This window comes from Geotrypetes seraphini, chromosome 12, assembly GCF_902459505.1.
Source record: "Geotrypetes seraphini chromosome 12, aGeoSer1.1, whole genome shotgun sequence".
NCBI classification, from domain to species: domain Eukaryota; kingdom Metazoa; phylum Chordata; class Amphibia; order Gymnophiona; family Dermophiidae; genus Geotrypetes; species Geotrypetes seraphini.
The window spans coordinates 19,099,683-19,113,869 of record NC_047095.1 but is presented as its reverse complement, the minus strand read 5'-3'; the positions used below and the strand labels follow the sequence as shown (position 1 = coordinate 19,113,869).

At 38.7% G+C, this 14,187-nt stretch overlaps 1 protein-coding gene across 12 annotated transcripts in view; it reads left to right on the top strand.

Annotated features, from left to right (window-relative positions):
- The window catches only part of PTBP2 (polypyrimidine tract binding protein 2), a 232,300-nt gene that overhangs the window by 87,120 nt on the left and 130,993 nt on the right, over nt 1-14,187 (top strand). For 4 of the 12 annotated variants that reach the window (XM_033915943.1, XM_033915944.1, XM_033915945.1 and 1 more), the window contains one exon: nt 10,950-11,122. In XM_033915943.1, coding sequence (XP_033771834.1) covers nt 10,950-11,122 — 173 coding nt within the window. Of the gene's footprint in view, nt 1-2,128; nt 2,510-10,949; nt 11,123-14,187 lie in introns of those variants that run through there. The other 8 variants (XM_033915941.1, XM_033915940.1, XM_033915939.1 and 5 more) reach the window with 5 other exon arrangements.

The window sequence follows — 14,187 nt, the reverse complement described above, 5'->3', positions numbered from 1 at the left end:
ATCTTCTATGTTTCTATTCTCCAAGACCAAATTCGTGGCCATTGAGATGCAGAAATATGATGCTTAATCTCAATGCTCCAAATGTCTCTAAGACCAGTTTTTGGGTTTTTATTCAAATATCCAGATAGTAATTTACTGTGCAGCCTGGTGTCCCAGGAAATCCGCCTGAAAGCAGAGGAACTCCATAGTATATTGATTATTAAGAGTTTTCCATTCAGGGAACCCCACCTGAATAGCCTGCTTCAGTTGCAACCACTTAAAACTTTGTGACTTATTAAAACCAAATCTATGTTGCAACTGTGAAAACTCAAGCAGTTTACCATTTGAAATAACATCATTTAGAGAACGAATACCTGCAATAATCCAATGCTTCCATAGGATTTGAGGTCCGCCAATTTGAATCTTGGAGTTTATCCATAAAGACTGATTTGTAGATTTACTTAATGGAATAGGTGTTAAATTACTAACATAGCGTAATGTTTTCCAAGTATCAATTAATATTCTGTTCTCTTTGTACTTACTAGGCATTTTAATACTGAGAACATGAACAAGATGTATTGTAAAGGAAACAAGAGATGCCATTCCAAATATAACCAATCCGGGGCATTTTCCATGAGTTCTGGGAGGACCCAATACATACCCTGGCATAAAATATAGGCTTGATGATACCTATAAAAATTTGGAAAATTTACCCCACCCTCCTCAATTGGCTTTTGTAGAGATACTAAAGCAATTCTAGGCCTGGAAGCAATTCTAGGCCTTTTACCCAGCCAGACAAATTTTGTAAGAATACCATTTAACTTTTTATAAAAGGACACCTGAAAAAAAATTGGTGGTATACTAATTTGGTAACAAACTATAGGCAAAATCATCATTTTAATCATTTGAACTCTTCCCCACCAAGAAAGATGTAAAGGATTCCATTGCTCACACATTTCTGTTACTTTTTTAATAAAAGTTTTTCATTCTCTTTTAATGTGTCTTCAAGAGTTTTTTTTAATCATAATACCTAAATATTTTAAACCATCTTCTTTCCATATAAACGAAAAAGAATCAAACAGTCCTTTAGTACAATGCACATTGAGAGGAAGAATTTCTGATTTGCTCCAATTAATTTTATACCCTGAAAATTTTCCAAATGTATCAATCAACTCTAACAAACATGGAATGGTGGTTCCTGGATTTCTCAAATAGAGCAGAATATCATCTGCATACGCTGAAATTTTATTTTCCCTATCAGAATAGAGAATACCTTGTATCCCCTTTGCCTGTTGAATAGCTAATAACAGAGGTTCTAATACAATATCAAAAAGCAAAAGAGATAACGGACAGCCTTGTCTAACCCCTCTCCGCAAGTTGAAACAATCAGATAAACTATTATTAATATATAATCTTGCAGAAGGGGAGCTATACAACGCCTGAATCATTTGAATAAATCCTGAACTTATACCAAACCAATCTAATGCCTGATACATGAAAGTCCATTCGACTCGATCAAAAGCTTTCTCTGCATCAAGAGATAGAGGAAAAAGTCGGATCTGCAGTATCCTTGGTTAAATTTAACATATGAAATACCAATCTGGTATTATTAGAAGAATGTCTCTTAGCTACGAATCCTGTTTGGTGCATATCAATAATAAAAGAAAGAGCCTTGGCTAATCTTAAAACCAATATCTTAGCCAGAAGTTTTCCATCAACATTTATCAACGATATAGGTCTGTAGTTTGAAACCAAAATAGGATCTCTGTTTGGCTTTGGCAAAACAATTGTTAATGATTCAACCATAGTACCTGTAATGCAACCCTTATTTAATTGGGTCTAATTAAATTTAATTTAGCAAATGAGGTAACAGGGAATTTTGAAATGATTTATAAAATTCTACAGTAAATCCATTACCACCTGGAACAGATCCAACTCTAAGAGACTTTAACGCTGTTTCTAATTCTTTTAATGATATAGGCTCATCCATATATGTTCAGGAACCTTTGGACCAATAATTAAGTTTAAAAATTCTAAACCACGGGTAGAAAACTGGAACGGGAGGAGCCTAACTAAGATGGCGACCTGAAGAACTCGGAGGAACGCCGTCGGGTCTTTGAATTGATTATGGTGAAACGAAAGTCAAAGACTCGGGTTTTCCCTTCGGAGCCTGGGTCTGGAGGAAATTTACCTGGCCCGATGGATTTTTTCGTCGAGCGATGCCCGGGCGGAGAGCCGGAGGAGAGAGCCTTGGCTGGAGGCGCGAGTTTGATGGTGAACTCGGGGACCTCCTTTGAGGCAGTCAGCTTCTCCCCGGAGGAGCGCAGCACACCAGTGCAGCCACGCCCATGTTCGTCGCTGAGTGCGACGGGAGAGGCAAGTGAAGCGGCAGATTCGGAGGACAGTGAAGAGGGGGAAGATCAGGATGTCCAGAATGTCCTGACCGCCGGAGGAATACAACGGCCACAGCGTGAGATTGCAAGCTTGATAGGAGATCAGCAGAGTCAATCTCCAGAACAGCAAATTTCAGGTACTGTGAAAATCAAATCATTTTCAATAGTTCCTTTGAAAAAACCAGCTGTGATAGATTTAAACTCAATTTGTGAAGCTATTTCCAAATTGCAGACCTCACTGGGAACTCAGTTGCAAAATTTAACTTCTTATTGTTCTGGAATATTACTGGACACTAAAAAATTACATCAGAGGGTTGATAAAATGGAAACAGAAGTCCTGCAACATAGACAAAATTTAGATACTTTGACTGTGCAAAATCAGCTATTAATGAAAGATAATGGGAATATTAATTTTAAACTTGAGATGCTGGAGAATGCGTCAAGAAGTAAAAATTTGAGGTTAATTAATTTTCCTAAATTGCAATTAGTATCACTACTTGACCTGTTCAAAAAGTATCTCACTGAAGTCTTGAAAATACCACAAACATCTTATCCACCAGTGGTTAGAATTTATTATCTCCCAACTGGAAAGAAGAAAATAGCTGAAGAACAACAGGATCCTGCGGAAGGAAATTTGGATCTATTAGACTTGACAAATATTTTAGAAAGATCAGATTCTGATCAGATGACAGTAGCTACGCTCTTTGTTCAACTAGCATTGGAATCTGATAGGGATTGGTTATTGAAAATGTTTTTTAAATTTAAAGATAAAGAATTTATGAAGAATAAAATTAGAATGTATCCCGATATATTTAGAGTAACCCAGAAAAAGAGGAAGCAATTCCTAATTCTCCGCCCCCAGGTATTAAAATTGGGGGCAACGTTTGTACTTAGATTTCCATGTAAATGTATAATTAATTTCCAGGGAACTAGATATGTATTTTTTGAATCTTCACAATTGTCAAGATTTATTTCAGCTAATGAGGTTTCTACTGCTGTTATCCCGAACATCTTGCAACAGGAAGGCTCTTAATTAATTAGTAGGGACCTAGGTGTGATTCAGGTCTACTCTTTGTTTACCCAAGAATGTTTAGAGAATTATAATTATACCGATTTTTCTTAAGCGCGCTCCTCCAATATAGTGGACTAAATAACAGTACAATTGAAAACTTTACTTAATGATTTAATTATATTTTACTTTTATTTTATTTGAAATTTAACTGTTAAAATGTTGATTTTTGTTGATCATGAAAATTAATAAACATTAAAATGATAAAAATTCTAAACCACCTTTTTCCCTACCATCATAAGGCTCAGAAGAATATAGGCCTTTATAAAAATTTAAAAATTGACTTAAAATATTTCCAATTTGGTTATGCATACCTCCTTTCTCATCTTTTATTGCTATAATTTTTGTCCTTCTTTTCTTCGCTTTAAGATAATTCGCCAATAATCTACCAGCCTTATTCGAGTTTCCATAATACAAAGCTTGCTGAGAAAACAAATCTTTCCTTATCAATTTTGAAGATAATTCATTATATTTACCTTTTACTTTTAAAAGAGTCTGTAAAGTATCATATTCCCATTTATCAATCAATTTTGAAGATAATTCATTATATTTACCTTTTACTTTTAAAAGAGTCTGTAAAGTATCATATTCCCATTTATCAATCAATTTAGATTCCAAAAATTTAATTTATTTTTCCAAATCAAAATATTGTTTTTTAGCTTGTTTTCTAATATAAGCAGAATAAGAAATAATATTCCCTCTCATAGTAGCCTTAAAGGCATCCCAAATTTTTACCAAAGACGTTTCCTCTGATAAATTATATTGAAAAAATTCATTATTTTTTATTTGAAAATCTTCCAGGAATTTTATATCTACAAGCAATGCATTATCAAACTTCCAAATAGATCTACTGTACTCTTGCTGATCCATTTGAAATTCAATCCAAACACCCGCATGATCAGATAGTATAAGCTTTAATTATTTGTTGAACTAATTGATTTGAAACAAAAATATAATCAATTCTTGAAAAAGACTTATGAACATGTGAACAAAAGGAAAATTCCTGATCATTAAAATGAAGAATGCGCCATATGTCTTTCAAAGCACATGAATGCACCAAATTATCTAACCCTAATGATTTTATATTTTTGCATGGTTTTTTATCCATTAAAGGATCCATAACACCATTGAAATCTCCAGCCACCACTAAATTTGAAGCAGTCAGAGTAGCAACTGTTGTAATTTTTTGAAAAATTCATTTTGATTCGAATTAGGGGCATACACATTAAAGCCAGGGCATTATTTCCCATACTCATATCCACATGCACCCATCTACCCTCCGGATCTGAACCTATCGTGTTTCCCCGATGATAAGGCAGGGCCATCAAATAAGACAGCCCCCCCTTTTTAGAAAAAATTGTAAAATAAGGCACCCCCCCCCCCCCGCAAATAAGCCACCCACCGATACCTGCGCTTACCCGAATCGGGTGGTACGGTGGGTGACTCCGTGTGGTCCCTCCGTCTACCGCGGGGGTCGGCAACCAGCGGCTCCAGAGCCGCATGCGGCTCTTTTCCACCTTTGCCGTGGCTCCGGTAGTGTGTCACGCAGGCGTGCATCTTACAAGTCCGGCGTCGCGGCGGGAAATAGCCATGCTGAGCAGTGAGCTCAGCACGTACACAGATGAAAGCCTTGCTTGCTGATTGGTCCGGCGGCCGTGCCGCCGGACCAATCAGCAAGCAAGGCTTTCATCTGTGTAGTGCTGAGCTCACTGCTCAGCATGGCTATTTCCCGCCGCGACGCCGGACTTGTAAGATGCACGCCTGAAAAAGAAATCATCCTGGCCGGGGTCGGTGTCATGCTCCGGAGATCTACAGCCTTCCTATCTCCCTCTCCCTTCTACCTGCTTCCGGCCACATCCCCTGCTCCGCGGCTCTCTTCGGCAACTCAGCAGCAGCGATCGACACAAGCTTCTGACGTCGGGGCCTATCCTCTGCGAGTCCCGCTTGTTTCAACTTCCTTTTTCCACAAAGGCGGGACTCGTAGAGGGAAGGCCTCGATGTCGGTAGCTTGTCTTGATCACCGCTGCTGACAAGTTGCTGAAGAGAGCCGCGGAGCAGGGGGGTGTTGCCAGGTGCAGGTAGAAGGGAGAGGGCCAGATGCAGCAGGACTCGTGGGTGAGGGAGCAGAAGAGAGAGAGAAAGGATAGAGATACAGAGGGGACATGAAAGGTAAATAAGGCATCCCCCCGAAAATAAGCCCTAGAGCATATTTTGGCCTTCCAAAAAAAATAAGACAGTGTCTTACCATCGGGGAAACACGGTAGTAATTGAAAATTGGCTGAACATTTTTTATTAACAAGAATAGAAACCCCTGCTTTCTTCCCAATTGCAGGGGCAAAAAAACATTGTTTCACCCAACCCCCTTCCAGTTTTTTAGATTCAGCAATAGACAGATGGGTCTCTTGTATGAAATAGATTTCTGCATTCTGTTTCTTCAAAAAAGCTAGTGGTTTTTTTTTCTTTTAATCTGATGATTGAGACTATTGACATTCGGAGAAAAAATTTTAATACCCATCATAAAATTTATAAGTTAAATATTTCAAATATAAATTACTCCAATTGTTACAAAACTAATGAATAGACTTCCATAATTCAAATATTTTATCTTGATTCCACCCTTTAAACCCACCCAAACCCTCCCACACACCCCCTACCCCCCCATATTAATAATAGTGAAAGCTTGGAAACATGCATTTGAGATAAAATGAAAAAGAACTCTCTACTGGCAAAACAAAATTACAACAGAAATAAGCACCATAATTGTATAAAACAAAACATAATTATATATTCCGCCTTGAACCGCAAGGTAATGGCGGAATAGAAATCCCTAATGTAATGTAATGTAATGTAATGTAATATTCCTAAAGCAAAGTTTAAATAGATAATCACCACAACCCAATGTGAAAGAAATCAATTTGCCTAAAAATAAAATATCCAAATGTCATTTCATAAAAATCACAAGTTATAACATTTGAAAATAACTTATATCCGCTAATAATTCCTAGTATAGAACATCCCTTCCTATCAATAAAAGAAGAAAGAAAGAATATAGATCAATTGAACTATATATTCCTTATTCCTACTAGAATTAATGCTATACCTTTGAAGATTCCATCCTTGTTTACCACTAAAAGATTAATTAATTGAGTATATTCTATATTATCTGTAAGAATCTTTTCTAGATGTGAATTAACATGAAATATTATTAACCTAAAATTTGATGCAGATCAAATTAAAAACATCACTTTAATACATCATAGACTACATTAAAGGAGTCTTAAGAAATATTTATCCTCAAAAATAAAAAAATTAATGTATCGATGCAATTCCAACTATTAAATTATTTCATCTTTAAATAATAGCTTTTAGTTGGGAAAGACATATACCCATAAGTTAAATTTTCAGTATTAAATTCTGAGAAACCAATACAATATTTTACATCACATAGAAGAACCCGGGAAAGAAGATCCTTCCCTCCAAGTAAAAACCTAAGAGCACAGATGAAACCAAAAAGAGTATATGAGTCTGCGTTAGAGTTTCTTCGATGATAGCTGTAAACTTTTTTCAGAATCAGACCATACTCTCTTCCACCCACTGGTGAAACGAACCAAATTAGTGAGAGTGATATTAGTTTCTTCAACCTGTAGAAATCCAGACATGCGTCCATGAAGTAAACCTCAAAACGATGACATAGCGAAGTTGTCTTTGGACTCTTCTTTTAGCCCCTCCCCTAGTAAACGAAAGAGAACGTGCTTCCAGAGGCTGTGGTAGACAGGAACACATTAAATGGTTTCAAAGAAGGTTTGGATAGATTCCTAGAAGAAAAAGGGATTGAAGGGTATAGATAGATATAGACCACTGCTCAGGCAATGGGCTTGATGGGCCACCGCGGGAGCGGACCGCTGAGCAGGATGGACCTCTGGTCTGCCTCAGCGGAGGCAACTTCTTATGTTCTTAAGTAGGCTTAAGTCAGCGTCAGCAATGGAAACAGCCGCCCAAATCGATTTCACAAAGAGCGACCTGAAATAAAGGCTGCTTTGTTTACCTCATTGGAATAACTACAAGACGGCATTGTATCTTCCAAAACAGACAATATTCGTTTATTGTTAGTATAAAAACTTACAGTATTACAGCAGCAGATACATATCAGAAAAATGTATTGTCAGTTCAGAATATGCAATGGAGAGAAGAACTTGCACCCATATGCTTAGCAGGGGGCTAGCAGATCCCCATAGCATAAGTAAGTGAATCTCTCTGGCTCTACCTAAAATACACGTGATTTTTATACAGAGCAATTCTTCTTTTGTTCCAAAAAAGTCCATCCCCGAATTCTGGTTATGTAATTCCCTATTGGTACATAAAATAATGTATAGCTAACTCCTCCTCTCAGTCCACGCCTCTCTCACCTCCACCCCCCTCTCCAGTAGGGGGGGGGGCCTTGCAGAAACAGAGAACTCTTGGTGAACTTTCTTTCTCCCAGCGCTAAGATCTTTATCACTTTGTAGATGCTAATTAGTGGTTTTACAATTCTGTGCATCTTTGGGATGGTGTCCTTGTATGCTGAAAGTTGGCAAAGGTGACCTTTCAACAATCCAGCTGCTTGGTTCCCATAACTTGGTTCAGAGACAGGGAGCAAATGTTTTGGTACCAAGTTCTCTCATCTCGCTACACCCACATCGTCCTACAGGAATCCTTGCTCATTATAAAAGTTTTATGGCTTTCCAGGGTGCCTGGCATATGAAGTCATACAGCACTGATAACAGTTCAGCAGAACCTTGGAGAAATATCCTCCCAGCAGTGAATGGAAACAAAAACATTAGCATTGCAAAGGCTGCAGGTGTTTACAGACAGCAAGGTACAGGCTGGGCCTGGCTATGGGAAAATATAGGTCTGTAGTGTCCAGCATACACAAGTGAAAATATAGGTCTATAGTGTCCAGCATACACAATTGAGGCCAGTATGTCCAGTTGAATCATCTGTATGTCCAGGTTATACATGTCAGACCGAAGAGCCAAAACAAGATATGTTTCCGAAGCGACATCAAATCTTCACTCGCCGTGGAGCAAAGGCCAGACCTAGGAAAGGCTCTATTTCTCCTCCTCTTCATCTATTCCAGAGACACAGGTAACAAGAGAGGCTGCCCGCATCTAAATTGCATTTCACCACGAGCCCAGTAAAACCTTACACCCAAGAATAATGAAGTAATACATTCCATATTCCAATTCCATGGAATGTAATTTCTTCAGTTCAGCATGCGCCATAGCATCCATCAAATTTGCATAAGACTCGAGCATTTTGTGAAGATTTAAAACAAGTTCCATCTATTAGTTCCTAGATTTAAACCGTTAATACAGTTACATCAAATAAAAAAAACATCTTTCAAGTCTTTTAAATTTAAAAATAGAAACAAAAAAAATCAGAGCCTTGTTCATAAAAACATAAAATATATAAAAAAAATTAAGAGATATGACGTTAAAGCACCTTTGAAATTCACCATTAGGAAATCATCGACAGTTCACATGTATCCAGAAAGGCCTTTAATTTCTCCGGATCCTCAAAGCTCATAGTTTTGTTAGCATAAGTAACTTTCATTATAGCCGGATATAACAAGCCATATCTTGCTTCCAAACTTCTCATTTGTGGCCTCAAATCCAATAACTTTTTCCTTTTTTCCGCAGTGACCTTAGCAAAATCAGGCAAGATATGAATCGTTGAATCCTGACATTTTAAATTTCTATTTTCTTTAGCAAGCCTAATTATTTCCATGACCTGCTGATGTCTTAGAAGTTTAAAAATAATTGGACGTGGCCCCTGTGAGCTCGCAAATCTTTTTGAAGGGATCCTGTGAGCTCTTTCTATTTCTAGAGGATATTTTGACTTCAAAGGCAGGATTTTTGGTAGAAAATTTTCCAGGAAGGAGATAATGTCTTTTTTTCAATTCCCTTCGGGATCCCAATAAATACGTAAATTGTTCCTTTTTCCTCTATTAATCATATCTTCAAGCTCCCTTGACATCGCATCCACTTTTGCCCTGTATGTTTTACAAGTCTGGATTTCAAATTCATTTGCAGCAATTCTCTGGTCCATATTTTCAAATTTAAGATCCAGATTATCCATACGTTTAGTAAGATCTTGTAGTTTTAAGGAGTTGTCGGTGACAATTTCTTTAATTATTTTCAGCTCTGCAAAAATGTCACTGGTGTTTTCTTTGGGCAACGTCACTTTAGACGGTCTTAATCTTTGATCTTTTCAACTGCTTATTCGTTGCCATTTTCACAACAGACTCCTCGATTTTTATTAAGATACCAACAGATTAAATAACTTATAAACAGCTTTCAAAAGCCTGTAATTGAGGAGCTCAGTCTTCACCCGACCATTCCGCTGCAACTCCAAGCCACGCCCCCCATATAAGAGATTTTTTGATAAAATGCTCGGTTTTCAGGCAGGTAAAATGGACCAATGGCTAAGTACTACTATTTCCTACTACTATGTCCTACTCTTATGTCCTTTAGGAAATTACTAAAAACGGATCTATTCGATAAATTTATAAACTGATGTTCCAGAATACTGATAGGCAAATAGTATAGATCTTAAAGCCAGAAGGTTCTTGAGGTTTTTCACTGTATTTTAGCAAATTGTATCTTATTTTACTGTATAATTATATAATTTTATAGCATAATTTTAGTACTATTTAGAGTACTGTATTTTTAATCATTGTTTATATAAAGTTATTAACGTATGCAAACCGCCTAGAACTTTGCGGTAGGGCAGTATATAAATAAATAATAATTATTATATCTATAGTAGATAGTGTGAGGCCACCAAAACCCTACTCTACTGCCATGTAGGTGCCACCTGCAGCCATAAGGGCTGTTGGGGTGGTAGACAGGTGGATATTGTAGGTATTAGGGGAGTTTGGGGGGGCTCACCCTAAATTATAAGGTGGTTATAGTAAAATGTATGTGGGATACCATTTTTGTGAAGTTCATAGCAGCGCCTTCTAAGATGCCCTACTGCTCTGTGGGGATGTCTGTGGCCAGTTAATTAGAATACCAGCCCCTCTCACATCTAAGTTGTGTCCATTTGGGAGTTTGGATGATCTTTTGGTCGAAAATGGGGTATAAGTTAGGCATCCTGGCAGCCGTCCAAGTAGACAATTTTTGAAAAAAAATTTTGTTTTGATCTTCTAGTGATTCAGCTTTCGAAAAATGGATGTTTTTAAGCCTCCAAATTTGGATGTCTTGTGGGAAACATGCAAATTGGACTTAGAAATTCTTTTTGATAATGGCCCTGGGGTAAACTGGGTATTTTACAATAGCTAGTAAAACACAGGTGGAGAATCAGGTATGAACAAACTTTTTAAAAAAGTTGTTATAAAAGTAAACATTTGCGTAATCTCTAAAAACAGAAAAGGTATTTTTGTATCTAAATATATTTTTGCATTGCTAATGTTATTTGTGATGTTAAAAGGACATATTTCATTTTGGATTTATAAATTATTGTTTCAGCCAATGGTAATGACAACAAGAAGTTCAAAGGAGATGACAAAATGGATGGTGCTCCATCTCGTGTCCTTCATATCCGAAAATTACCTAATGAAGTGACAGAAACAGAAGTTATTGCTTTAGGTTTACCTTTTGGTAAGGTAACTAACATCCTCATGCTGAAAGGAAAAAACCAGGTAATCTGACTTTGTTCAGTTACTTGAATACTGTAATTGATCTAAATAAGTTTTATATAGTAGCTGTATAGTGAAAATGTATTGATATTCAAATAATGACTTGTATGTTTCTCATGATTGTAAAGATACAAAAAAGGAGGCAAAAAATGTCAATAAGGACTCTATGAGTGTGTCTGTCAGCCAATCACTCCTAACAATCCAAACCACACAGATACCAAATATCAATTGAAGAATAGGGGCGCTCTCAGTGTGAGGTTGTTAGCGACGGGAGAACAAACTCCAGCGCTTCCATTTATAAAGACGGAGGTGTATTACCCCGCCTGCACACCATCATCGGGCGTCCCTAGTGTGCAAAATCAACTGTGCAGAAATACTAACAATAAATAAATCACAACAGTGAACAAGTGAGAGAGTGAATCAAACTGAAAACTCACTCATAGAGTCCTCCCCAGCCCAATCCCCAAGATACAAAATGAAACCACAGCCAACTTAGCTTTTAAAGCGAGCCAAATGATGTCAATGAGCATTGCGGGAAACCAAGATAGTCATAGGATCAACCGGTTTCGGGTGAAACCCTTCATCAGGATCTTAAGGCTGGAGCAGAACCGGCTGGGAGGGAAGCAGGAGAGCCCGCAGAAGCAACTGACTGGGCTTAAAAGCAGATCCAAAATGACATCAGCCACTTTCAACCAATCAAAAACAACTAAAAAGAAAACAAGGAGGAGTCACCACTGGCTCAAACTATAGTATTCCACTCCACACATTCATTCAGACCCCCCGGAATGACCGTATTGAGCTTAAAAATCCAATGTTGTTCTCTCAATTGGAGTTGTGTCATTCTATCTCCTCTATAGGTATCAGGAATTTGTTCTAACACCATCCAGGTTAAGTGTTGGAATTCATGGCCCAATTGTAAACAATGGGAAACCATGGGAGCCGACTCGACAGCCTGGTGAAGTCTACTCTTGTGTTCCGTCAACCTGGTTTTGATCATTCTACATGTGCGACCTATGTAGGATAACCCACAGGGACAGTTGATGACATACACAACCCACCGTGATTCACAAGTGGTGTGACTCCTTAACTGAAATTCCCTGTGGGTATGAAGATCATGCCAACTAGATGCAGTGATAGTGTTTGCACACATGGAACAACGTCCACACGGAAGATGAGAGCCAGGACTATTGCTGATGGCCCGAGTAGACAACAAATTCTTTAGATTCCTAGGGCGCGAGAATGCAATAAGAGGGGGTTCCTGAAAGATAGAGTGGAAACTCAAAACCTGCCAGTGTTGTCTAATAAAGGCAGCCAATTGTTGAGCCCGAGGGGAATATGTAACCACACATACTTGACGTTCAGAATCAGAACGCTGAACATGATGGAGCAATAGTTCAGGATTAGCATGCCGGGCACGTAAATAAGCTCGTCTGATGGTCCACTCCGGGTATCCTCTTTCCAAAAAACGTTGGGATAAATCCCTGGCCTGGATTTTGAATTCAGCCAGGGAAGAACAAATCCGGCGAATTCTCAAAAATTGACCGACCGGAATAGCCTGTTTGAGTCTGGAAGGATGACAACTGGTGAAATGTAAATAGGTATTCCGGTCGGTCGCTTTTCTAAACACAGACGTTGTCAGTTTCCCCGCGCTCTTAGTCACCACAGTATCTAAGTAAGTCACTGAAAGAGCACTTATAGTAGCAGTGAACTTCAGATGAATGTCCACTGAGTTGAGCCAGTCCAAAAACACATGAAAGCGAGCCAAGGAATCCGTCCATATTAAAAACACATCATCGATGAAGCGAAACCACACCGAGATGGCAGACATCCACGTGGACTGATAAAGGAAACACTCCTCAAAATTAGACACATACAGATTGGCAACACTGGGGGCCATGGCGGTGCCCATTGCCACCCCGTGCGTCTGTAAATAAAAATCTCCTTGAACTTCAAAAAAATTCCGTTGCAGAACAAAAGTGGATAAAGTCTGCAAAAAAGAAGCAGGGATTCTGTTGTCAATGGGCAAAGCGGACAAATTCTTCTCCACTATCTTTAACGCTTCAGCCTGAGGGATGTTACTGTAAAGTGCTTCAAGATCCATGACTATCAAGAGATCAGTGGACTGGACTTCCAGTGCTCTAATACTTCTTAAGAAATGGGTGGTGTCCCAAATGAACGATTTCGCTTTGACCACCTGAGGTTTAAGAAAGTGGTCTACCATCTTGGACAACGGCTCCAGGACAGTCCCACGTAATGACACAATGGGTCTGCCCGGGGGGTTGTGCAAAGACTTGTGTATCTTGGGGACAGTATAAAATTGAGGAGTGCGAGTAGGAGTCTGCGTAAGAAATTTGGCCTCAGTTTTAGTAATCATATTATTGTCAAGAGCATTATGGACCACCTTAGCAATATCAGCCTGTAAGACAAGGGAGGGGTCAGACTCAAGCCTTCTGTACCATGCCGTGTTAGTAATATGGGCCTGTACTTGAGATAGGTACTGAGTGGTAGATTGAACGACAATAGCCCCTCCCTTGTCTGCGGGTTTGACGTCCAGGGTAAGATCAGTTCTCAATGCTTGAAGCGCCTGATGCTGAACCCGGGTTAAATTAGTATACCTCTGGGTATTACCACCAGACGCTATGCGATTAATCTCCCTGAACATCAAATCCCTGAACACTCTGATATGGGGGTCCATATTTCCTGGTGGAACCCAGTGAGACTTTGCACGGAACAGAGAACCATCTGTGATGTTATTTTTATCCGAAAAAAACAATTTTATTTGGAGATTCCTTACGAACCGAGCAATGTCTCTATGTGCAGTAAATGAGTCAAAATTAGTGGTGGGAACGAAAGTAAGACCCTTATTTAATACTTGAATTTGAGCCAGAGAAAGATCAGAACCAGAGATGTTGATAACAGCGGAGCCTTCATGAATAGAGCTAGTGTTGATATCAACAGGAGGAGGCGCGATTAAATCTGCTGCCCTCCTCTTGAAGCTTGGAGCCGTGTGACCGGTTGGTTTAACCCTACACTGGGGTTGTATCCGTACCCCTGATTTTGGCCGGATA